Source organism: Mirounga leonina, unplaced genomic scaffold (genome assembly GCF_011800145.1).
Source record: "Mirounga leonina isolate KUSES-001 unplaced genomic scaffold, KU_Mleo_1.0 Mir_174, whole genome shotgun sequence".
NCBI classification, from domain to species: Eukaryota; Metazoa; Chordata; class Mammalia; order Carnivora; family Phocidae; genus Mirounga; species Mirounga leonina.
Window position 1 is genome coordinate 5,685,823 of NW_023270451.1, and position 27,215 is coordinate 5,713,037.

The 27,215-nt window shown below is 41.5% G+C and overlaps 1 protein-coding gene across 1 annotated transcript; it reads right to left on the minus strand.

The window, feature by feature from the left end:
- Positions 1-413: 413 nt before the first annotated feature.
- On the minus strand, positions 414-27,215 carry ARMC10 (armadillo repeat containing 10). Its single transcript, XM_035020420.1, has 6 exons — positions 26,846-27,215; positions 13,376-13,524; positions 10,493-10,627; positions 7,279-7,455; positions 2,045-2,116; positions 414-1,184 (listed from the first exon to the last, which is right to left on the minus strand). Exons 1-6 carry the CDS (start codon positions 26,982-26,984, stop codon positions 933-935), a joined length of 924 nt encoding a protein of 307 aa, XP_034876311.1. The 5' UTR covers positions 26,985-27,215; the 3' UTR covers positions 414-932.

Consider the following 27,215-nt stretch of genomic DNA (forward strand, 5'->3'; position numbering starts at 1 on the left):
AAAAAATTATAAAATTTATGCTGATGGTTAAAAAATTCCAATGCTAGAAGAAGGTATACATAGAAAAGTCCTTTCCTCAGTCCCACACTCCCAGGAGTCTGGGTATCATTCTACAAACTATTCTCTCGATAGAAGTGTAGTTTTCATTTAAAAAACACATCCACATTTCCTCAGTCCCACACTCCCAGGAGTCTGGGTATCATTCTACAAACTATTCTCTCGATAGAAGCGTAGTTTTCATTTAAAAAACACATCCACATTTCCTCAGTCCCACACTCCCAGGAGTCTGGGTATCATTCTACAAACTATTCTCTCGATAGAAGCGTAGTTTTCACTTAAAAAACACATCCACATTTTCTGGATGCCTTTCCACATGAGCATGTTCAGATTTCCTTGTTTCTTTTAAGATGAGATAGATAAACGGCTTTAACCAGTTGCCTACGGATGGACATTCCAATCGACCCCAGCCCCCCCCCACACTGCATCTTCACAGGCTGCACACGCGCTGGGAGTGGGGAGGACGAGGATTAGACCTCTGGGAGCGGTATGGCTGGCCTGGCCGGTGGCCTCGAAGACTCGACTCACTAGCACGAGGACAAGGCCGTTCCTGCAGCAGCCCTGAACCAACTAGCCAGTCACACACGAATGTTGTCTCAGACGGGTGCAAGGTTAGCTTACATGTAAAGAAGGCAACTGTCCTGTCACGTCGAGGAAGTAATTGAAGTAAACTCAGCAAACGGCAAAATGAAAAGAAATGGTGTTAGAACAAGCTCTTCTATTCATTTAAATCAAGAAAATGGTTCAAAATAAACCGGAAGACCATGGCAGTGTCTAGCTGTGTTAATGATGAAATGTGATATTTACTGTTTAGATTCAGCAGCTGGACGAATTTCAGCTCCCTTAATAAGAGGGAAGATGAAAACCGGGACCAATCAGAACTTGGGTAGGACTGTCACCTTTTCCTTCACATCCGCATCATGGTGTTCAGCTAAAGCTCTCATTTTCTGGGCACATTCTTCTCCATATAACAGGAAAAACAGGGCACCTTTAGGGAAAGTAGGCTGAATAGCTAAACAGCCTTCTTTTTTGAGGCAGTTATTTATATTCTGAGAGAGTGTAAGAACTCGAAGAAGAATCTCCTTTGCCACGTGGCCATCATAAAGGGAAAGAAATGAGGAGTCCACCTGAAAGAGGAAACTGTTATTTTAATAATTTATGAAAACATTTTTCATGTATATTTTTACATTTTAAAACTATACTGAATACATTTAAAAAAAAAAACCTGGTCATAGAAAATTATCCCTAAAATTGTCTAACATCAATGTAAAAATCTTATGCACCCTTACACTTTATACTAATGGAAAAGAAGGTTTCACTGTTTTAGCTGAAAAATACTATTTTTTTGGAGTCCTAGAAGGTAGTCATTGGGAACAACTCCCATGCCCCTTTTAAGGTCCATCATCCAATCTTCCTGGGGGCTCCTCAATTCCCCAGACACGGCCTGCCCACTGTCCCCTTGGGGCCGGGGTGCAGGGAGGAGCGGGTCCCTCCCTTACAGGAGTGGAGGCCCGTTTGGTGTCCACACCACCTTTGCTTCCTTCAGAACACTTATCTCAGCTTTTAATTCTTGTGTGTGTGTGTTTTTGTCTCTCCTCATAAGCTGCACGGGTGTGCTCACTGGTGTGTCCTGGCCCTTGGCTCCGTGTGTGGCGCGTCCTGGGGATTAGTGTTCCAGCACCCGTCAAGAGACGTGTGAACACAACCACGTCAAGGGGAAGAGATGCGGTCACATAAGCGTGCCCCAGAATGGACAGACAGAACAATTATGATTTATGGTTGTGAGGGAGGACCCTTCCAAAATGAGTTTTTCCAAGTAAAACTGGTTCATTACAGAAAATGTAGGAAATTCGTGTAGGCAAAAAACAAAAAAACCCCTGTGCTCCTCACAGATAACCTCTGTTAACATTTTGGGATAAATCTTTCTAGATCTGTCCAAATCTATATATATTTGTATACTTATAAAACAAATATGTCAGCTACTTACTTGGGCACCAAGTAGCCCGTCTGCCATGGCTGGATTTTCAGACAAATTCACAAGCAGTTTCAAAACCTGAACCTGAAAGAAGAATCCTACGGGTTTATTTCAGACCAGCGAGCATGGATTTGCTCTCCCCCGCACACCGTCCTCTCACTGCGTCCACATTTTAAAGTCCGGCCCGGGCTTCACCGTTGGGCTCCAATTCTCCACCCCACGGAGCCCTCTCCTCTACCACAGTCCCAGAGCACTTCTCACACAGCAGAGTTCTAGAAACTGTATTCTTCCATGTTAGGGAGAAGATGGTGACTGTCTCACTGTCCACCCGCCTCGCCCCCTAACTCAGGGTAATAGGCTTAACGTTATGTTACATAAATGATCTTTATTACAATTACCGGTAAGTGAAATATCTTTGGAACAAAAAAAGGAATCTCTCCAAGCCGGTTTATTTCTATTTAAGGTATGAAGATCTTGGAACAGTTTGGTTACCAAGACTAGATAAACATATGGTCCTTTTCTTTTTAGTTAGGTTACTATGAACCTTTGAGTTTTTTATGTGAAAACTGTTTTGAAATCCTTTAAATAGGCAATAATAATCGGCAAACAAATGTTAACTTAGAGCTGATGAGCTAAACTATCAGCATTCCTATCACTTATAACTGGTCAGTACTGTAGCCCCCCCTTATCATTCCAAGGGGATACATTCCCAGACCCCCAACACACGCCTAAAATCACGGATAACAGCGCACCCTATATATACGTTTTTTCCTATACATACATACCTATGCTAAAATTTATAGATTACTCACAGTAAGAGATTAACAACAATAAAAAAGAACAATTACAGTAATCTGTAGTAAGTTTTATGAAAGCGGTCTCTCAAAACATCTTTCCAGTTTTAGTATATATGCTGCTGAAGGGAGCATACTCTCTGAAAATATCTTACTGTTCTGTACTCTCCCTTCTTGTGATGTGAGATGATAAAATGCCTGTGACGAGGTGAAGGGAGGAGAAGGACAGGTGGTGTGACGCCACACTGGGCTGCCCCAAGCCACTGACGGTAAGCCAGAAGGATCATCTGCGTCCCAACTGCAGCTGACAGCAGGTGACAAACTGGAAAGTGCAACCACGGATTGGGGGGTGGGGGTGGACAACTACTATAAAAACGACATTCAAATAGAACTCCTGTTTCAAGACACAGGTCGTACAAAGCTATACTTTATACAAGAGACTTGAAGTTACACCAAGTGAGGAGCGGGGAGGGACAAATGTGCTCTCTACTAGACCTGGAAGGGAACCCAGATCTTTATTTTAGAAAACCTTTTTTTATGAAAAAGGCATTGTGTGTTTCCTGTAGAACATTTTTATTTCTTATTTTTAAGTAGCCCCAACGTGGGCTTGAACTCACGACCCCGAGATCAAGACCTGAGCTGAGATCAAGAGTTGGATACTTAACCAACTGAGCCGCCCAGGCACCTCTCCCTATAGAACATTTTTAAAAAGTGATTAGTACAAAGGAGAATGAAATTCACTCCTACTTCCATGACCAAAACCAATCACCAATATTAAGTTTTGTTATTTTCTTTCTGGTTTTTTTACACACCTATATACTCTCATATTCCTTTGATCATGTTGTACATACTAACTTGTTAAGCAGGATAAAAGGCTTTGCTTAATTTATCAACTATTTAAAAAAATTTTATGAAATTAATACATGGTCATGATAAATTTCAAACCATGCAGAGGGGAACTAGGGTGAAAACAAAAGCCACCATCCTATCTGCCCATCCCACCCCCCCAGCAGAAACCCCTGGTAACAGTTTAGGCAGAGATCATGTTTTTCAAACAGATATTCTTTATGATTAGAGCCTCTTAAGGTAAGAGAGGAAAGACAACTTCCAACCGTTCGTGCGGATCTGGTCTAGCCTGACTGGTCGCCAGCAAAAAGAATAGGTGTTAGGAATAAACACTTGTCTCCAATGTCAGTGAAGTTTGGATTAAGAAAACAAAGAGTTCTGAAACAGGAAGGTCCCAAACCTAGGACAGAAGTCTGGATGAAGTCAAAATCCACAAGGCCCCCTAGTGGCCCACGCAGGCAGGTTTATAACCAGGGAACAGTAACAGCAATAATAATTATTCATCGTAAGTCAGTTAGGAGCCTGAATTAAAATTCCATGTTGCTATGCTCCGGAAGGGAGTGAAACATGGGAAAATAATCTAGAGAGCACAACTGCAGATTAAAAAGCTGCAGGTATCCCCTGCTTTTCGAACGTCTGTGTCATGCCACCTCCCTTTTACAAAAGACCTACGTCACTGGTACCTGTTTCGATGAACCAAAAGAAATCCAAACAGGATTTTCATTTTTACAAAAAAAAAAAAAAAAAGAAAGAAAAGAAATCAGCATTGGGTGTTTGTTTGCAGCGAGCTGTTGCCCCCCCCCCCCCGACGTACACTCAGCACATCTGCATCAAGCAGCCAGATCTCTGAACTGTGTGTGAACATCTGTGCTTATCTTGATTTACTTGGTGCATCTGTTAGCAAGATATGTTCCAAGCTATCAGAAAAGTCTGAGAGGTTTTTTTGGGGGGAGTGGGGGGTTCTGGGAACACTCAAAAATGTCTCCATATAAATTACTGGTAAGCGGCGCTGTGCTTCCCGCCATTTTGGCTTAGGAAAGGTTTCATGGGGAACGGCCTACATCTGGGGCGCGGGGACACCTGGGTAGTATTTTGGTTTGAATCATGTTAAGTCCTCGCTTTCTCTTACCACATGTGCTGTCTCGTGGTGACTCCACGACATTTCCTTTAAGCCATTAGTTTTCTTTGCTCTCACTGCCGTTTTATTAACACAAGAATTATTTATGTTAATCTTCTATTATTTATATTTGGTTACGAATCAGTGTTGCGCCCAAAAGGTTGTTACAGTACGCTGAGATCTCTTATTAAAAATAAGATTTTGGGGGCGCCTGGGTGGCTCAGATGGTTAATCGTCTGCCTTCGGCTCAGGTAATGATCCCAGGGTTCTGGGATCGAGTCCCGCATCGGGCTCCCTGCTAGGCGGGGAGCCTGCTTCTCCCTCTGCCTCTGCCTCTCTCTCTCTCTCTGACTTTCATGAATAATAAAACATTTAAAAAAAAAATAAGTTTTTTTTTTTTTAAGATTTTTAAAATTTATTTGACAGAGACACAGCGAGAGAGGGAACACAAGCAGGGGGAGTGGGAGAGGGAGAAGCAGGCTTCCTGCGGAGCAGGGAGCCCAATGCGGGGCTCGATCCCAGAACCCTGGGATCAGCCGAAGGCAGACGCTTAACAACCGAGCCACCAGGCGCCCCTAAAAATAAGATTTCTAAAAAGTCATTTCGGTGGTTATTTATTAAGAAAATATCTAAAATGGGTAGATTTTCTCACAAATGGATTACTGTCCAAAAGTTCATTTGCAACTTGGAACTTTACACTCATTTTTTATGGAGAAACAATGTTATAATTGGTGGTCAGGTTCCCAAACAGACCAAAAAAGCAAATTTTCTATCCCAGAAACGCCGTACCAGGCAATGGAATGGAAAAACAAAACAAAAAAAGAACATACTATTGTGGTGTGAGTCATCTTCTAAGAAGTCATAAAATATATTGAAACACAGACCGTGTCTGAGACAGATCCATATGGCCCCAAGGCCAGACTCGCCTGGCTCTGAACCTCTTGTTCCTCCTGAGGTTTTGGGTAAAGCAGCTGCAGACACAGGCAGAGGAGATCTGTCCTGTATTTGTGATGCTATAAGGTAGAGGCAAGGGTTTCCCTGGGGCCTCAGAGGCTGGAAGTTACCTTGTTCCACTGGACAGAGAGATGTCGATGGGTGCATGCATTGTGGAAATTGCCTATGGATGGAGCATATTTCAAAAATATTGCTAATAAGATTATTACATTTAATTTTGAATGCCTTTGGGTACATCTTAGGCCAGATCCAGCTAACTCTGGCTAGTGGAAATGTGGAAAGCCCAGAGCAAATTTTAAAAGGGCTATAGTGAGGCTCTCCTGTAACCACATTGGGTAACCCCAGAAAGAACCTCAGTGATGTTGAATATTTGGAGTGTGGCCCTAAAATGCTCTGCGTTCTTCTCCCACCTGTGCCAGACAACACAGACCAATAGAGTAAAACGCTGACGAATGACCAACCCATCAGAGCCTTTGATTAGTCTACTTTCTGTTTTTATGCTATTTCTTGAAAAATGGCACTTGAGAAAAATGCCCACTAATAGCAGAGGTTTACTCAAGTTACTTTCACGGGGTGTCTCCTGAGATCCTACTTAAGTAGGTCAATCTCTGTTGCCTCCTACATCTGCGTAACTGGTTAAAATCAAGCACCCAGGGGCGCCTGGGTGGCTCAGTCATTAAGCATCTGCCTTCGGCTCAGGTCATGATCCCAGGGTCCTGGGATCGAGCCCCGCATCGGGCTCCCTGCTTGGCGGGAAGCCTGCTTCTCCCTCTCCCACTCCCCCTGCTTGTGCTCCTGCTCTTGCTCTCTCTCTGTCAAATAAATAAATAAAATCTTTAAAAAAAAAAAAAAAAAAGCACCCAGACATCCATTACTAACTTAAACGTAGTTTTCAAAACATTTTTTCTGCAAATGGCTAAATCAAAAAAATGTTTCTAACCTCGAGGTGAGCAAAAAACTCAATCAGCATTATCACTCAAAGACCCCTTTTAATCAATTATGTATAATTAAACCTGATGTGGAGGGGAAGCCAGCTACACCACTTTAGTAAAAGGTAAACTCATTTTCAGAAGAGCAAATGAATGCCAATCTATTGATAAGTGAAATAACACATTTTCACTAATTCATTTTCAAATTGATTACTGGGGGATAAAAATAATTTACTTTCTTGGGCTCACAAAAAGGCTTTTTTAAAAATGAACTTTAGGGCACCTGGGTGGCTCAGTTGGTTAAGCGACTGCCTTCGGCTCAGGTCATGATCCTGGAGTCCCAGGATCGAGTCCCGCATCGGGCTCCCTGCTCGGCAGGGAGTCTGCTTCTCCCTCTGACCCTCCTCCCTCTCATGCTTTCTCTATCTCATTGTCTCTCTCAAATAAATAAATAAAATCTTAAAAAAAAAAATGAACTTTAACTAAACGTGTGCTTTTTTGAGGAATATCAACTTAAGGTGGGGGACTTAGAAATTCAATTCCAATCTTAATATGCTTGAGGCAACAGCTCTTTGTACTCCCAACTCCTAATGGCTTCATTCGTACCTTGGTACTTCCATTGCCTGTAAGCAGCACGTGGAACAGGTCTGTGATGTACTTGCTAAGCATGTGCTGGTGGTCATTGGTAACTGTCATGTTGGTCAACAATCTCAGCCCAGCCAGCTGCACAGCAGAGTCCAGGGGCCCAGAGAGGACATCCTTGCAGACTTGACTGATGTAAACCTAGAGGTGGGGGGAAAAAGTGAGCATCTTAGAATCTCCATAAGTTTGTCTATGACACAGTAACTTCTCTGCACAGCGGGGGAGGACAGTTAGGGGGAGGCTGGCTCCTCAAAAAAGATGGCATTTCTATCCCGCCCTCAAACTTCGGTGATTTTTTTTTTTTTTAAAGCTACCTTTGTTAATGCCAGGCAATATGCAAGCATTTTACAAAAACATCTCACTTACTCCGGAAGACGCCTCTACTGCGGTGGGTGTTATTAATGGCCATTCTGCAGACAAGGACAAGTCCTCAAGGAACTCGGATCCCCGCCCCATATCAAGCCAGCTGGTGGGGGCGCAATGTCCAACTCCAGAGACCCTGCTCTCAACACCAGGGGGCTCTCAACTGTTGGGGGCCTCCCAGCTCAGTCTTCCTTTCTGTGTCGACTGCTTTGGATCCACGAGTATAGGGGAGGAAAGACCTGTGTGGCTGGCCATTCTGCATCGCGGTAAGTACCTTAACAACAGGGTCGAGGAGCTGCATCATGTCAGAAATAGGGGGATCAAAGTGAAATAGAATTTTTCTCTAGGGTTACTTCTATCAAAAGTAAGCAGAGGCAAAACGATCTTTCGCCCAATTTTCTCATTTACCCAGGTGTATGTATATGATCTGGGCCTTCCTGACGCTGGTGAGCTCCACTGGCAAAACGTAATGCAATGCCCGCAAGACTCCTGTTTCACACACGACAGAACGAAACCCACTGTGATGGAAACTTTTCTGAAACTGTTTTCTATTTCTGGCCAGGATCTTTCCAGCTTGGAAAAACTATGTCTCACAGATAATTACTATTCACCTAACTAAAAACTCCACCCAAAGTTCTAACTGATTAAGAAAAAGTTCCTAGGGGCGCCTGGGTGGCTCAGTTGGTTAAGTGACTGCCTTCGGCTCAGGTCATGATCCTGGAGTCCCTGGATCGAGTCCCGCATCGGGCTCCCCGCTCAGCAAGGAGCCTGCTTCTCCCTCTAACCCTCCCCCTCTCATGTACTCTCTCTCTCATTCTCGCTCTCTCAAATAAATAAATCTTTAAAAAAAAAAAAAAAAGAAAAAGTTCCTAATATAAAATGCTAAGAAATGACCAACTGTCCCATAGGCCAGTATTAAGTTTTAGAAAAAATCCAAAAGTATCCATGTTGCCACAGAAACTAGAGTAATGGCAGTAAAGCAAAGAGAGAATAAATTTTTAATCCTGGTTCAGAGCTAAATGACATTTACAAGCCACCTGGTTCTCTTTGGCCACAATTTCATCACACATCTGTCCTTCAAAAAAAAAAATGCCATTTCCTCAGCTCTTTATAAATCATATATTTTCATAAGATGCTGATGTCTTTCAAAGCATTTCCTAAAATGTGTTGAGCATTTAGATCCTTATTATCTTTGAGTCTTTTCACCAGTTCACGTTTAGCAACAAGATCACCAAGTGGACCAGCTCAGTTATTTCTGGGGCTGTGCCTACCTCCCCTTGCTCTGCTTTCTCTTGGAATTCCCTCCTTCCCCAATTCTGCTTGTAGAATCGTTAGACATTCCTTTTTTTTTTTTTTAAAGATTTTATTTATTCCCGGGAGAGGGAGGGAGGGAGAGAAGGAGGAGCAGAGGGAGAGGGACAAGCAGACCCTGTGCTGAGTGGGGAGCCTGACAGGTGCTCCATCCCAGGATCCTGGGACCATGACCTGAGCCGAAACCAAAAGTCAGATGCCCCAAAACCTTAGACATTCTTTAGAGCCAAGCTGTACTCAACCTTTTACAAAACTTTTGGATGAGATCTCTCCTTTCTATGTACTCAACAATGTTTTACATTTTTCCTTAAAGTACGTCATCATGTTCTACCTTGCATTACACCTTGCTTTTTCTCTCCTAGCTTTCTTAAAACAAGAGTTAATCATGTTCGTTTCTAAACTCTGTACCACAGAGCAGAAGCTCAATAAATGTTGAAATAACATAAGTTCCTAATTTATTTTATTTATCTGCTGATATTACCAGACTCTGGCCAGGTTCCTTCACCACAGTTGGATTAAAGTGAAACCCAAATTCAAAAGCCCAATGCAGCTCTTATTGGCTGGTTCAGATTCCTCCTTCCTCTGCCTTATTCTCCAAAAAAATGGGTAGAGGACCTAAATAGATATTTTTTCCAAGAAGACCTACAAATGGTCAATAGGTACATGAAAAGATGCTCAACATCACTCATCATTAGGGAAATCCAAGTAAAAACCACAATGAGATATCACCTCACACCTGTTAGAATGGCTACTGTCAAAAAGACAACAAGGGCTGGTGAGGATGTGGCGAAAAGGAATCCTTGTGCTCTGCTGGTGGGAATGGAAATTGGCACGGCCATTATGGAACACAGTATGGAGGTTCCTCGAAAAATTAAAAATACAAACTACCATATGATCCAGCAACTCCAGTTCTGGGTTATTCATCTGAAGACCTTGAGAAGAATAATTTGGAAAGCTATACGCACCCCCCGTGTTCACTGCAGCATTACTCATAATAGCCAAGACACAAGAACAACCTGTATTGACAGATGAACGAATAAAGCAAATGTGGTCTGTGTATACAATGGAAAACTATTCAGCCATAAAAAGGAAGGAAATCCTGCCATTAGCAACAAAGGGATAGACCTTCAGGGCATTACCCTAAGTGAAATAAGACCGAAAAAGACAGATACTGGAGATATCTCGTATATGTGGAATCTAAAAAAGCCGAACTCACAGAAACAAGAGTGTGGCATGGTAGCTTCCAGGGGTGGAGGGATACATGAAATGGGGAGATCTGCTCACAAGGTACAAACTTCTAGTTATAAGTTCCGGGATCTAATGTACAGCAGGATGACCACACTGTATTATATACTTGAAAGGTGCTAAGAGAATAGATCGTAAATGTTCTCACCATGTAGACAAAAAGGGTAATTATGTGAGGTGATGGAGGTCTTAGCTAACCCTATGGTTGTTTTCTCTCATTTATAGAAAACTTAGTCATTTGCAATTTCAGATAACTTACCTTTATCTTGACTTGATTGTCAACATTCACACTCAGGTTATTCAATGCATTTAAAGCTTTCTCTTTAATACTGTGATTGGGATTGTTGATTTTGCTTCCAATGATTGGAATACCACCCAATTCACGAATAATGACCTAAGAGGGGAAAAAAACAGGACCATCACTTCAATACATACTCCCTTTATCAAATTTTTTGCATCCACAAATACAAATAAAAATTAATGACTCTTTGGAAATACCTTTCCTATGCACAATCTGTAATTCTTATTTTAAAAAAATGCTTTCTGTAATTTTAAAGGTAAAGAAAATAGATTGAAAATAAATTAAGATATATAATTGTTTAAAAACTATAGTTTGGGGATCTACAATGATTTGTAGAGCTACTGAAATGATCTCAAAGCAATTTACGAACAAATTATTTTACTTGGAAATACTTTTCTATTACAGACACATTTGGAAAAGTGTTATGATTTAGGATACTAAAGTAACATTTTGCTAAAATGTATTCTTTGGAATACAAATCCTTCAAGATGTTAACAGACGTTCCATTAAGACAAGGGAGGTTCTGTGGTTAGGTAGGTAAGTCTGAGAAACTCTGGGTGTAAGTGCAGACACTTCTTTATTGTGGAGCAGTCACATGTTCATGAGTGCTGGGAATCTCCAAGAGGGGAGCACGGAATAGAGTATTTCCATAAACTGTACACAAAAAAAGACGGTCATTTCTCAGTGGGGGGGTGGATGTAGGGGGAAGCACCTTTCAACATCTTGAAGAATTAGAGTTCTACACAATTTGTGAAATGATGCCCAAATTTTCAAAGAAAAAATAATCCGGGGAATTTTCACAATCGGTTGCAACACTATGCTATTCTGCGCCTTTGGCCCCAACTGAACGATACATTAACTGCTTCAATTCGTACAAGAAAAATAAGCTGAGAATTACTCCTGTCAGGACAAAACATGCCCTTCTATGAGAAAAAGAAGGAAAGAGTATCCTGGCATCATGCACTTTTTACCAACAGCCCCAAACCCTACGCTACCGTCAAGAGTGGGCTCAGCACTGGGACAAAAAAAGAAACTCCCTGTGCAATCCCAGGTTCTTCCTAAGGATTTGTGATTACTAGAAAACAGTTTTTTGTTTTTTGTTTTTTTTTAAAACTATCCCATTAAGGGGCACCCAGCCAACTGGGTGGCTCAGTTGTTAAGCGGCTGCCTTCGGCTCAGGTCGTGATCCCGGGGTCCTGGGATCGAGCCCCGCATCGGGCTCCCTGCTCAGCGGGGAGCCTGCTTCTCCCTCTCCCACTCCCCCTGCTTGTGTTCCCTCTCTTGCTGTGTCTCTCTGTCAAATAAATAAAATCTTAAAAAAACCCCAAAACTACCCTATTAAGGCAGATCAAGGCACTATAATTTATGACGAGGGACACGGACTCCCATTGCCCAGGAAAGTGCTTGTTCAACCAGTGACCATGGATCCATTATCCCTACAGTTTGTTTCAGAGGATCTAAAACGATGGCATCAGAAACAGCTCCAATTAGTCACCATCTGTTGTTTTTGTTTGCGTGGCATCTCTCCCCACTGGGGCAGACAGAGCACCTCCTCTATCCCATCTAGTCCCCGATGGGGCTGCTGGCTGAATGTGCTCCCATCCATCGCTGCTGTTGGGCTGTGCGATGCTCCCGGGAGCTCGGGGTGCCTTAGCACCGCACCTGATCCTGGCCGAGCAACTCCACCATTTGGATCATGAGCCACAGGGATGAAGGCTTTGGAGACCAGGGGCTTACTTTACATCCCAGTGATGAAAACCTCTTTGTGGCCAGAGGGACAAAAAAAAAGCCCAATACACAAAAAAGGAGCAAGGCTAAGCAGACCCAAAAGATGGAGGGAGGGAGAACTCTGATCGTGCTCTCTGTAACCTTAAACTGTTTTCATTTGTGCCTGAGCCAGGGCCATTGTTGGATGTCCAAGTTAATGGGGCTCAGTATTTTCCTTTTTTGGTTTAAAATAATTTAAGTTGGGTTCTGTCACTTGCAACGGAAAAAATATGGGTAATCAACAAATATCCTTTAAATCTCAAGAGCTTTACAGTAAACCTTGCCATGCTGGAAAATACTTGACTGAAACAGAGTATAAATTCAACATAATTTAGTTTTCATGACAAAGGTCAACAAAAGGCATCAGCTGAAAATCATTACAATTTTTTTTTTTTAAACTCTTTCTCCATGGGGAGAAGGAAGCATTCAAATTAAGTGCTTTAGACTGGTGTTAAATCTCTACTGGTAGAAGCTGTTTACACTGGTTAGCAGTTGTCAATGGCCCATGGCCCCCATGCATCAGAACCCCCCCCCAAGACCTACATACAATGGAAAGCATGTTCTTCAATGTTAGATGCTTTCACTGTTCTCCTGCAACACTACCGACTTTTATTTATTTATTTATTTTTTAAAGATTTTATTTATTTATTCATGAGAGACAAAGAGAGAGAGAGAGGCAGAGGGAGAAGCAGGCTCCCAAGGAGCAGGGAGCCCGACGTGGGGCTCGATCCCAAGACCCTGGGATCATGACCTGAGCCGAAGGCAGGCGCTTAACGACTGAGCCACCCAGGCGCCCCAACACTACCGACTTTTAAATAAAAGGCCATGCAATGCTAAGTGGAGTAGATCACACTTATCACAAATGTGACCAATTCCTAGGGATCTAGAATCCCAGGAATACGAATGTCACTATTCGGCCTTGCTTTTCAGAAATAAACACTGTGCTGTAAGTACACATCCCCGCACTGTACAGATGAGGAGAGTGAGGCTCCGGGATTAAATGCCTCATCAGAGTCACAATTAACTGCTAGTGTGTAAGAATGGGAGGCGCCCATTGTGAGACGAGGTACTTACTTGGTTAGCTGAAAAGGCTGCATTGTTACCCAGAGTGACCAAAGCTTTTTCTGTAATGACAGGATCATCAACTGACTCAAGCAGGGAGAGGAGTTTCTGGAGCTGGTCAACGTTTAGGACATCATCATACGAGCCATTGGTTAAGTCTTCTGCAGAAGAACAAAGTTACTTAAAATCAGTATGAGATTAAAAAAAAATTTTTTTTTTTAAGAGAGAGCACACAAGTGCGTGAACAGGGGTAGAGGGCCAGAGGGGAGGGGCAGAGGGAGAGAGAATCTTAAGCAGGCTCCACATCCAGCATGAGCCTGACACGGGCCTCAATCACATGACCCTGGGATCATGACCTGAGCTAAAATCCAGTCCGACCCTTAACTGACTGAGTCACCCAGGTGCCCCTAAAAAAATTTTTTTTTAATTTAAAAGACTTTATTTATATGAGAGAGAGAAAGTGAGCAAGCACAAGCAGGGGGAGGCGCAGAGGGAGAGGGAGAAGCCAACTCTTTGCTGAGTGTGGAGCCAGATGTGGGGTTCCATCGAAGGACCCTGGGATCATGACCTGAGCTGAAGTCAGACGCTTAACCAATGAGCCACCCAGGTGCCCCTAAAAGTTTTTTTTAAACAATACTGAATGCACACTCTGATGCCAGGCACAGTTTTAAGCACTTCATGTGCTTTATCTAGTTTAATCTTCATTTAACCTTTGGAAGAAGATACTATTACAATTCTCAATTTATAGATGGGAAACTGAGGCTTATAGACATTAAGAAATTAGCCAGTGGGGGCACCTAGGGGGCTCAGTTGGTTAAGCATTCGACTCTTGATCTCAGCTCAAGTCTTGATCTCAGGGTGGTGAGTTCAAGCCCCGTGTTGGGCTTCACACTCAGCATGGAACCTACTTTAAAAAAAAAAAAAGAAAGAAAGAAATGAGCCAATGGTCACTCGGTATTTCTTAGTAAGGCACCACATGCCAGAGCATTTTCTGTTTCTTCTTTTAAAAAAACCAGGTACACCTACTTTAAAAAAAAAAAAGAAAGAAAGAAATGAGCCAATGGTCACTCGGTATTTCTTAGTAAGGCACCGCATGCCAGAGCATTTTCTGTTTCTTCTTTTAAAAAAACCAGGTACATGTATCCAATAGAATACTTGCCTAGAGGCAAGGATTTACATTAAGCAGACCTTTTCTTTCTTTTTTTAAGGATTTTTATTTATTTATTTGACAGAGAGACAGCGAGAGAGGGAACACAAGCAGGGGGAGTGGGAAGCTGAGCAGGGAGCCCGATGCGGGGCTCGATCCCAGGACCCTGGGACCATGACCTGAGCCACTTAACCAACTAAGCCACCCAGGAGCCCTGTACCTCTTCTTTCTAAAAATACATACCAAATTATTAAAGGTGATTATCTCTGGGCGCTGGATTATGAATGACTTATTTTCTACCCCATGCTTATGAGCACTTTGATTTTTTTTTTAAATACATTCTACTCCTGTAATGAAAATAATTAAATATATTGTTTAAAGATGAATCACAGAAAAATATGATGAAGGGGTCAAGTACAGATTGTGGGAAACAATAGGTGATACGATGTCCTGAGAAAGCCAAATGAGAAACCTGTTAGGAAAATCTAAAAGCCAAGAAACCAGCAGTTCCTCACTCCCAAGTCTTATAATTAGGATCTCTGGACTCGGCTTTTACTCCTGAATCCATTACCTGCCTCATTTGCACTTTGTAAAACAGGATTTCACCCCCAAAATATTTGAAAAGTGAAAGAATGACAAAAACAGATTTTTAGAAAGGAAAGAATTTGGGGGTTCATCCAAACTTCTCTTTTTACACACCAGGAAACTCAAGCTAGGACTGTTTAAAGATTGACCTGAAGCCACACAGGTACTTAGTAGCAAAAACCAGAGAAATGAAAATACAGAGTGCAGGGAAGTCATTCAATTTCTTTTGGGGTCTCAACTTTCTCATCTATTAAAAAAGGGGGGGTTGATCTAAGACTCTAACTGGTTCCAAAGGTGCACCTCTGAAGTTGTGTGGTTTTGTACACACAAACGTGGCAGAAAACAAAGAGCCTGATTAAAAAGTGGGCAGAACACTTGAATAGACATTTTCCCAAAGTATATATCCAGATGGCCCATAGGCACATGGAAAGATGCTCATCACCCATCATCAGGGAAATGCAAATCAAAACCATAGTGAGATATCACCTCACACCTGTCAGGCTGGCCATTATCAAAACACAAATAATAACGAGTTGGTGGGGATGTGGAGGAAAGAGAACCCTTGTGCACTGTTGGTGGGAATGCAAACTGGTGCAGCCACTAGGGAAAACAGTATGGAGGTTCTTCAAAAAATTAAAAATACAACTACCCTATGATCCAGCAATTCCACTCCTGGGTTTTTATCTGAAGAAAATGAAAACATTAATTTGAACAGAGATATATGCACCCCTTTCTTGCAGCATTATTTATAAGAGCCAAGAAGTGGAAGCAACCCAAGTGTCCCCTGACAGATGAATGAGTAAAGAAGTGGTGTACAATGGAATATTATTCAGTCATAAAAAATATTGAAATTTTTGTCATTTGCAACAACATGGATGGACCTTGAAGGTATTAAGCTAAGTAAAAAGAAAGATAAATACCATATGATTTCACTCATATGTAGAATCTAAAAAACAAAATAAACAAAAAACAGAAACAGACTCATAGATACAAGAAACAAACTGCTGGTTACCAGACGTGGGAGGGATTTGGGGGCAGATGAAACAGGTGAAGGGGATTAAGAGGTAAAAACTTCCAGCTATAAAAGAAAAAAATCATGGGAATGTATAGTACAGCATAGGGAAGGTGACTCAATAATATTGTAATAACTTTGTATGATGACAGATGGTAACTAGACTTATGGAGATCACTTTGTAATGTATAAAGTATCAGGAAAAAAGTTTTTATCAGAAATAATATTCAGGGGCGCCTGGGTGGCTCAGTTGGTTGGGCGACTGCTTTCGGCTCAGGTCATGATCCTGGAGTCCCGGGATCGAGTCCCGCATCGGGCTCCCTGCTCGGCGGGGAGTCTGCTTCTCCCTCTGACCCTCCTCCCTCTCATGTGCTCTCTCTGTCTCATTCTCTCTCTCTCAAATAAATAAATAAAATCTTTAAAAAAAAAAAAAAAGAAATAATATTCAGCGGCACCTGGGTGGCTCAGTCGGTTAAGTGTCTGCCTACCGCTCAGGTCATGATCCTGGGGTCCTGGGATCAAACTCCCCCTGCTCAACAGGGAGTTTGCTTCTCCCTCTCCCTCTGTGTGCTCTCTCTCTCAATAAATAATTCTTAAAAAAAAAGTAATAATAATCAAATGCCTTTTTATTATGAGGTCATGTATTTTCACTTTTAATCTGTTAATGCTGTAAGTTACATTAATATATTTCCCAATATGAATCTTCCTTGCACGTCCATTTGGCCATGGTATATTACTACTTTAATACCGTGATGGATTTGATTTGCTAATATTTTATTGAGAATCATTATATCTTATTCATAAATGAGACAGATTAATAGTTTTTTCATGCTATCCTTGTCAGGTTTTGATATCAGGTTGTTAAATGAATCAGTTTGAGACTATTTCCATCTTTTTCAATGCTCTCGAACAGTCTAGGCAGTATAGGAATTGCAAATTTCTTAAAGTTGAAGACTAAAAAAAGATCACCCAGTTCTGGTTCAAGATGGTGACACAGGAAGATCCTTAACTGACCTCCTCACACCGACACACTGAATCTGTAGCTACATAGAGAGTAATTCCCTCTGAAAGAAATCCAGAATTGAGAAAAAACCCATACTAAAACTGATAGTACAGGATGAAACACAATCTTGCCAGAAACACCACCCCTGGTGCGACAACACACAACCAGGAGGGAACTCAAAACTCCCAGCGTCTCCCTGAGGAGCAAAGGCTTTGGACCCCACATCCTGTCTTCCAACTTCTAAGACTTCTAGCTGAGATACGGGCTCCCAAAACATCAGGCTTTGAAAGCCAACGAAACCTGCATCGGTGACACCCACCAGACGACAGCAAGTTAAGAGGCAGTTTTTAGAGGGCTTGCACCTACTAACCACGGCTCAACCCCGGGGGCCAGCAGAGGCAGTAAGTACGCTGAAACCAGTCTTCCTATCAAAGAGGCCTATTTGCTTATCTTAGTAACTATAAGGCAGTTGGAAGGGCAGGCTTCTATTTTAACAAACGTCAAGGGGCTGACAGCAATACTCTCCAGAGATGGGGGGCTGGATGGTCCCATCTTTGCACTCTCCCCATGCCTCGCTGCAGGTTGCTGGTATCTCCCAGAAAGGAGCCTGCGCACATGTCCGGCACTGTGGTTTTTCTTGTTGCTGCCCACGAGATGCCCCCTTGACCACCTGGCTCTAGAGGCCAGTAGGGCTTGTGTTCACAGTTTCAGTGGGATGGTAGCAAACAAAGAAATAGTTCACAACTAGCTATCACTGCAGCGCTCAGTACAGAAGGATCAGACAAACGCCCATCTCTGTCTTCCACTGACAGGTGTATGTCCACAGTATAAAAGCTGCTACCTGAAGGTCTGGCTTCCAATCAGCCTGTATCTAAGCACTGAATGAGATCCTCCCCTTTGGGACACTGACAGGTCTTGGCACACGCTCAACTACTGTGAGCTATTAAGAACAGGCTACTTGGACAATCACAAAGTTGGGATAGACAACCAAGAGCTGGGCACAGTTGAATAATAAGGTTCATCTCCTACATGAGACCATTCCTTTAAGATTGGGACAGAAAATGTAAGAAAGTACCAAGCAGAAGTCACAGAGCTGAAGAATACAATAACTGGACTTAAAACAACAAAAACAAAAACAAACTACTAGAGGGATTCAACAACAGACTAGATGAAGCAGAAGAATAGATCAGTGAACTCAAAGATAGGGCAGGAGAACTCATTCAATCAGAGCAAGGAAAAAAAGTGAAGATAGCTTATGGGACCTATGGGATAACATCAACTTGACCAACCCTCACATTATAGGGGTTCTGGAAGGAGAAAAGAGAGGGAAGGGAGTAGAAAACTTATTTGAAGAAATAATGGCTGAAAACTTCTCTAACCTGGGGAAGGAAACTGACATCCAGATCCAGGAAGCAGAGTTTCAAATAAGAGGAACCCAAAGACAGCCATAGCAAGACACATTATTATTAAAACGTCAGTTAAAGACACTGAGAAAATCTTAAAAGCAACAAGAGAAAAATAACTTATTACATACAATAAGACTATGAGCAGATTTTTTAGCCAAAACTTTGCAGGCCAGAAGGGAGTGTCATGGTATATTCAGAGTGCTGAAAGAAAAAAAACTGTCACCCAAGAACATTCTAACTGGCAAAGCTGTCCTTCATAAATGAAGGATAAAGAATTTTCCAGACAAGCAAAAGCTGAAGGAGTTCAACACCAGTAGCCTGGCCTTACATGAATTTGTTAAAGGAATTTCTTGAAACTGAAACAAAAGGGCAATAATTAGTAACAGGAAAACATATACAAGTATAAGCCTCACTAGTAAAGATAAATACATAATTAGGGGTGCTGGGGTGGCTCAGTCAGTTAAACGTCTGCCTTCAGCTCAGATCATGATCTCAGGGTCCTGGGATGGAGCCCCACGTGACTCCCTCCTTGGTGGAGAGCCTGCTTCTCCCTCTCCCTCTGCCTGCCACTCTGCCTACTTGTGCTCTCTGTCAAATAAATAAATAAAAATCTTAAAAAAAAGAATACATAATTAAATTCTGAATAATGTGATGGTGGTGGGTAAATCACTTTTTTATAAATCCATTTTAAGCTAAAAATCATAGTAAAAATATCAGTGCTACAATTTGTTAAGGGATACATTATAGGGGAGGAGTAAAAATGTAGAGCTTTAGAATGCATTCAAACTTTGGTTATTATCAACTTAAAACAGACTGTTATGTTTTATGTAAGCCTCATGGTAATCACAAAGCGATACGGTAGATAAAGAAACATTAAAGGGAAAGGAATCTAAACACCACTACAGAAAATCATCACATCACAAGAGAGCAAAAGAAAGGAACAAAGGAATTACAAAAGAGCTACAAAGCTATTAACAAAATGGCAATAAGTCCATACCTACTGAAAATTATTTTAAATGTAAATGGACTAAATTCTCCAATCAAAAGGTCTAGAGTGGCTGAATGGATAAAAAAGACAAGACCCAATTCACATTCTGATTCTGGTCACCCATTATAACATATGGTGAATTTTTCCACAGCATCAAAGAATTCTTGGACACCAGCTGGTTCTACAATTCCACTCAATTCTGACACTATCTACCTGCATCAAAACCTCCCACAGGTTACAGGCTCAGTTCTCAAAGACTGCCCCCCCCCCACCACTTCAGATGCCAGGGGCAAGCCCAAGTTGTCACTGGGACTTCTGATCAACTGGGTATAGATCAGAGATTTCACCAACTCCCAACCTGGGTCCAATTAATTTGCTAGAGCAGCTCAGAGAACTCAGAGAAAATTTTACTTACTAGGTTTATTACCCTCTAATTTTAGTATATTTTCTGCTGAAGCGAGCACAGTTTAATACCCTCTAATCACAAGTTTGGCTCCCCTGGCAACAAGACCCCATCCTTAGGGTGCTGTTCAAGTCATCCATTAACATAACAAAAGATACTTTTATAGCTCACGACACTTAGGAAATTCTGAGGGTTTTAGGAGCTTTGTGCTAGAAATGGGGATGAAGAATAAATATATATTTCTTATTCAAAATCACAATATTGCACTAATTATATGCTCTCAAGAGACTCACTTCAGCTTTATGGATACACACAAAGACTGAAAATGAAGGGAGGGAAAAAGATATTCCATGCAAATGGAAACTATAAAAAAAGCTGGGGTAGCTACACTTTTAGTAGACAAAATAGATTTTAAAATAAAGATTGTAATAAGAGACAAAGGAGATAATTATATAATTATAAAAGGATCAATCTAATATCACATTTGTAAATATGTATGTACCCAACACAGGAGCACCTAAATATATAAAGTAAATATAATCAGACCTAAAGGGAGAAATAGACTTCCAGTACAATAGTAGGAAACTTCAGTACTCTACTTTCATCAATGGATAGGTCACCCAGACAGAAAATCGATAAGGAAACATTGGACACGTTAGACCAGATGAACTTAACAGACATTTATGGAACATTCTATTCAAAAGCAGAATAGAGGGCACCTGGGTGGCTCAGTTGGTTAACTTCTGTCTTCAGCTCAGGTCATGATCCCAGGGTCCTGGGATTGAGCCCCACATCAGGCTCCCTGCTCTGCGGGAAGCCTGCTTCTCCCTCTCCTACTCCCCCTGCTTGTGTTCCCTCTCTCACTGTGTCTCTGTCTGTCAAATAAATAAATAAAATCTTAAAAAAAAAAAAAAAGGCAGAATAGGATGTTCTTCTTAAGCACACATGGAACATTCTCCAGGATAAATCATATGGTAGGCCACAAAGTAAGTCTTAATAAATTTAAGAAGACTGAAATAGTATCATACATCTTTTTCAACTATAAGGTAGTGAACTAGAAATAAACTACAAGAAGAAAAATGGAAAATTCACAAACATATGGAGATTAAACATGCTACTGAAAAATTAGGGAGTCAAAGAAGAAATCAAAAGAGAAATAAAAAAATACTGAGACAAATGAAAATAGAAATACAACATACCAAAACTTATGGAATGAAGCAAAAACAGTTCTAAGAGGGAAGTACACAGTGCTAAATGCTTACATTAATAAGAAAGATTTCAAATAAACAACCTAACTTTACACCTCAAGGACCCATAAAAAGAACAAAGCCCAAAGTTAGAAGGAAGGAAATAACAAAGATCAGAGCAGAAATAAATGAAATAGAGAGTAGGAAGACAAAAGAAAGATCAATGAAACTAAGAACTGGTTTACTGAAAAGATGAACAAAATAGGCAAACCATTAGCTACACTTACCAAGAAAAAAGAGAGGGCTCAATGAAATGAGAAATGAAAAAGGAGACATTATAGTTGGTACCACAAAAATACAAAGGATCATAAGAGAGTATTAGGAACAATTATATGCGAACAAATTGGGCAATCTAGAAGAAATGGAAAAATTCCTAGAAATACATAAACTTCAAAGACTGAATTGAAGAAATGAAAAATCTGATCAAATTACTAGTAAGGAGATTGAATCAGTAATCAAAAATCTCCCAACAGACAAAAGTCCAAGACCACAGGGCTTCACTAATGAATTCTACCAAATTCTTCAAAGAATACCAATCCTCAAACTCTTCCTAAAAACAGAAGAGGAGGGAACACTTCTAAACCCATTTTACAAAGCCAGTATTACCCTGATACCAAAATCAGACAAGGACACCACAAGAAAGAAAATTACAGGCCAAAATCCATGATGAATACAGATGTAAAAAGCCTCAACAAAATATTAGCAAACAATACATTAAAAAGATCATACATCATGATCAAGTGGAATGTATCCTTGGGATGCAAAGATGGCTCAATAGCTGCCAATTGATCAGTATGATACACCATAGTAACAAAATGAAGGATAAAAATCATACGATCATCTCAGCAGATGCAGAAAAAGCATTTAACAATATCCAACATGCATTCATGATAAAAACTCTCAACTAAAAGGGTACAGAGGGAATGTACCTCAACATAACAAAGGCCATATAGGACAAACCCACAGTTAACAAACTCAATGGTTAAAGACTGAGAGCTTTTCCTCTAACATCAAGAACAAGAGGGGCGCCTGGGTGGCTTAGTCGTTAAGCGTCTGCCTTCGGCTCAGGTCATGATCCCAGGGTCCTGGGATCGAGCCCCACATCGGGCTCCCTGTTCAGCAGGAAGCCTGCTTCTCTCTCCCTCTCCTACTCCCCCTGCTTGTGTTCCCTCTCTCGCTGTATCTCTCTCTGTCAAATAAATAAATAAAATCTAAAAAAAAACAAGATAAGGATGTCCACTCTCACCACTTTTATTCAACACAGTACCGGAAGCCTTGGCTAGGGCAATTAGGCAAGAAAAAAGAGATAAAAGGCATCTAAGTCAGAAAGGAAAAAGTAAAACTATATGCAGGTGACATTATATTATATAGAGAAATCCCTCAAGACTCCACCAAAAAGCTGAGGATACACAGGTTCAGCAAAATTGCAGGATACAAATTCAATATAAGAAAATGAGTTGCATTTCTATACACTAATAACAAACTATCAGAAGGAGAGATTAAGAAAACAACTCCATTTACAATTACACCAAAGAGAACAAAATACCTAGGAATTAATTTAACCAAGGAGGTATACAGACCTGTAGATTGAAAACTGTAAGACACTGATGAAAGAAATTGAAGAAGACACAAATAAATGGGAAGTTATTCATGCTCACGGACTGGAAGAATTAATATTATTAAAATGTCCATATTACCTAAAGCAATTTACAGATCCAATGCAATCCCTACCAAAATTCCAATGGTGTTTTCACAGAAATAGAACAATCCTAAAATTTATATGGAATCATAAAAGACCCCAAATGGCCAAAGCAGTCTTGAGAACAAAGCTGGAGGCACTGTGCGCCCTGCTTTCAAAATACATTGCAAAGCTATAGTCATCAAAACTGTATGGTATTGGCATAAAAACAGACACAGAGATCAATGGAACAGAACAGCCCAGAAATAAACCTATGCATCTATGGTCAATTAATTTATGACAAAGCAGCCAAAGAAATACAACGGGGAAAAGACAGTCTCTTCAGTGAAAGGTACTGGGAAAACTGGACAGCCACATGTAAAAAGATGAAACTGGACCACTATTTTACATCATACACAAAAATCAACTCATAATAAAGTCTTGAACATAAGACTTCAAACCATCAGACTCCTAGGAAAACACATAGGCAGTAAGCAACTTGACATAGGTCTTTGCATGATTTTTTAGATTTGACACCAAGACCAAAAGCAACAAAAATAAACAAGTGGACTGTATCAAATTTAAAAACTTCTGCACAGCAAAGGAAACCATCAATAAAATGAAAAGGCAACCTATGGAATGGGAGAAAATATCCCCAAGTCATATATCTGATAAGCAGTTAATATCCAAAATATATAAAGAACTCATGCAACTCAACAGAAAAAAATCCAAATAATTAAAAAAAAAAAAAGCGAGGATCTGAATAGCCATTTTTTTCTGAAGACATATAAATGGCCAACAGATACAGGAACATGCTCAACATCAGTAATCACCAGGGAAATGCAAATCAAAACCACAATAGGGTATCACCTCACACCTGTTAGAATGGCCAGTATCAAAGAGAGAGGAAAAAAAAAAAGAAACCCCAAAGAGAAGAGATAACAAGTGTTGGTGAGGATGTAAAGAAAAGGGAACCCTGGTGCACTGTTGGTGGGAATGTAAATTGGTGTAGTCACTATGCAACACAGCTTGGAGGTTCCTCAAAAAATTAAGAATAGACCTACCACACAATCTAGCAATTCCACTTCTGGGAATTTATTTGAATAAAATGAAATCACTATCTTGAAAAGACATATGCATCCCCACGTTCACTGCAGCATTATTTATAACAGCAAGACAGAGAAACAACCTCAGTGTCCACTGATGAATGAATGGATAAAGAAAATATGGTCTAGGGGCGCCTGGGTGGCTCAGTCGGTTAAGCGACTGCCTTCGACTCAGGTCGTGATCCTGGAGTCCCTGGATCGAGTCCCGCGTCGGGCTCCCTGCTCGGCAGGGAGTCTGCTTCTCCCTCTGACCCTCCTCCCTCTCCTGCTCTCTGTCTCTCATTCTCTCTCTCGCAAATAAATAAATAAAATCTTTAAAAAAAAAAAAAGAAAATATGGTCTAGATATATATATGGAATATTGAAATAGTGGAATATTAGTCATAAAAAAGAAGGAAATCCTGCCATTTGCAACAACCTGCGTGAACTCTGAGGGCATTATTCTAAGTGAAACAAGTCAGGAAAGAAAAACAAATACTAAATAATCTCACTTATATGTTGAATCTAAAAAAGAAGAAAAAAAAGTCGAATTCATAAATACAAACAGATTGACTGGGGTTGCCAGAGGCAGGCGAAGGGGAAGTGTAAAACAGATGAAGGTGGTGAGAAGTACAAACTTAAAGATAAATACATCTTAGGGAAGCAACGGACAGCTTGCTGACTACAGTTAGCAAGCAATACTGTATTGTATACTTGAAAGTTGCCGAGAGTAAATCTTAAAAGTTCTCATCACAACAACAAAAAAATCTATAACTATGTGAGGTGAGAGATGTCAACTAAACTTATTGTGGTGATCATTCTGTAATACGTACAAATACAAATACCTGAATCAAATATATCAAATTGAACCAAATATATAAACATTATATATATTCGATATCCAATGTATACATATATCAAATCATTATATTGTATACCTATCACTAACATAATATTATATATCAATTATATCTCAATTAAAACAAAAAACATCATCTTCTTAAATCTAAGGATGATGCTGAAAAAATGGGTACCTGTCAAGTCCTCAAAGATAAAGGTATGTAGCTTCAGGAAGAAGGGACCATGAGCAACTTACTTTGTAAGCTGCCTGACCTAAGATAATGGTGACTTTGGAAACTGGTAAAATTAAGTTTAAAAGTAAGACTTTGTCAGTGTTCACCAGGTTGAGTCAGTGTAAGTGAGAAGGTATCTGAATCCAGAAATCTCTCTCACACAAAGACAACAAATTAGGCTTTGTAAGTGAGGGTAAATAAAAATCCTTTTTTGAAAATTGCTTTTTCCTTTGTGCCAAAAGGGAAACAGACTTCCCTACTGTTTTCTCCGAGTATCTCCTTGAGTAAACTTGTACAGTTGACCCTCGAACAATGCAGGGTTTAGGGGTGCCAACCCCAGAGCAGTTGAAAATCCATGTATAACTTTGGACTCCCCTAAACTTAACTACTAATAACCTGCCATTAACTGGAAGCCTTACTGAAAACAGTTAACATATATTTTGTATGTTATATGTCTTAAATACTGTATTCTTACAATAAAATAAGCTAGAGAAAATGTTAAGAAAATCATAAGGAAAATACATTTACAGAACTGTACATATTACTGAAAAAAGATCTCCACGTAAGTAAACCTGCGCAGTTCAAAACCCCCTTGTTCAAAAGTCAGCTATAACTGTAAATCCTTTGTCTCTTCGATATAAATGAATATGTTTTTAAAAGCTAAGTAACCCTCTTGCCAGTTTACAACACAAGAAAGTCTTTCTTAGGGGCTTTAGGGTTATCTGTTTGAAATGTAAACATCAAGAAAGAGGGAGCCCAGATCTCTGAGTTTAGCCTTGGCACCTGGCTCTGTGTTGTAACCACCTGCTTATCATGAAGATGCTAAGAAGTCTTATTTTTCCTTTGGATAAAGGCAATTAGCTAACACAAATAGCCACCTCAATTACCAGTGAATTTAGGATGAACTACGTGTAAATGGTGCTCGATCAAGCCCTTTCTTAAGGACAAGTTACTGTTTTTCTTGAGAACATGCAGGTAATATGAAACAGATTTTATCTGCCTAGGTACATAAAGGGGTGAGAATTCTGTCTTTTCAATCCCATTAGCTGATTGCCTGGGACGGGCACAGCAATCTAGTTTCATGCTCATTCAACAATAAAACTTTAGTTCTTTTCTATATTTGTAGAGAGGAGTTTCTTGGCTGGCAAGAGATTTTTTTAATTATTTCTGTAACAGCGTCCATGACCTGAACTTTCCCTCCAGAACATCCAGCAAATCCTCAGAATCCTGAATGCATCAATCGACTTTTGGACAGCAACCTAACCATACACTTCCTGGCCAGGACGGTACCCCCTTCCCCATGCAGACAACTGTTTCAAACAGATATGTACAACGGTGTCTGTTATCTCCAGGATCTCTCTGCAACTTTGTATATGAACCACAATGACTTCTCCCAGGGCAACTTCATGCACAGTCTCATCCACCGCTCCAGGCCCCGTAACACCCAGGCCACGGTAGGCGGAACCCCTTTGGTAACACAAAGGCCGGGAGCAAGCTCTAACGTGAGGGGCAACTGACATGCTTTTGAGAAACCCAACCAATCCTCCACTGCGTCGCCGCACTCAGGCAGGAAAATTTGGGCAACTTTTCATCCCGGGATTTTGAACTAAGTGGAGGCAGGGGGCAGCCCAGAAGCCCACACGCACCCAATCAAGTGGATGCTCCGTCCTCGGCACCTGGGCTTCTCGACCTGGCCACGCTCACGAGCCTCCCTCCCTCCCTCCCCGGGTTCGGCTTCTTTGGCCGCGAGCACGGGAGAGCCACGAGCGCCTGCGGTCTTCAACCTTCACCCCAGGGATAACACCCAGCCCCGGTGCGCCGTCCCCGGCCACCTGCCGGGCACCCCGTGGCCTCACCTGCGGAGCGCGAGGGGCGCAGCCGAAGCCCGCGGCCGCCTTGCCGCTGGCCCCGCGTCAGCTTGTAAATGCAGTAGCAGGCGCCGGCCCCGAGGACCAGGCCCGCCGCCGCCCAGCCCACGGCCCGGGCGCCGCCCATGTTGCCGCTCGGGCTGGGGCGCAGCGCGGGGCCCGGCGCGGGAGGCCCCGGACCAAGCGTTTCCCGACGCCACCCGAGCGCCAGCCCGCGGAGGAGAAAGGAAATGGGGTCTGAGCTCCGCCTCCCGGAAACGGCCCTGCTAAGCTAGTAAAATCGCCCACTGCAGCCCCCGAGCGTCCCGGCAGCTTGGCAGAGGCGGGGCGGGGGGCAGGGCTACGTGAAGAGCCGCAG

Excerpts from the sequence above, each read along its gene's own strand:
- ARMC10 (XM_035020420.1), bottom strand. The coding sequence starts at position 26,984 with ATGGGCGGCGCCCGGGCCGTGGGCTGGGCGGCGGCGGGCCTGGTCCTC. Across the intron at positions 13,525-26,845 it reads GCGCCCCTCGCGCTCCGCAG|AAGACTTAACCAATGGCTCG; the intron begins GTGAGGCCACGG and ends GTTCTTCTGCAG. Across the intron at positions 1,185-2,044 it reads ACGGGCTACTTGGTGCCCAA|GTGGACTCCTCATTTCTTTC; the intron begins GTAAGTAGCTGA and ends TTCCTCTTTCAG.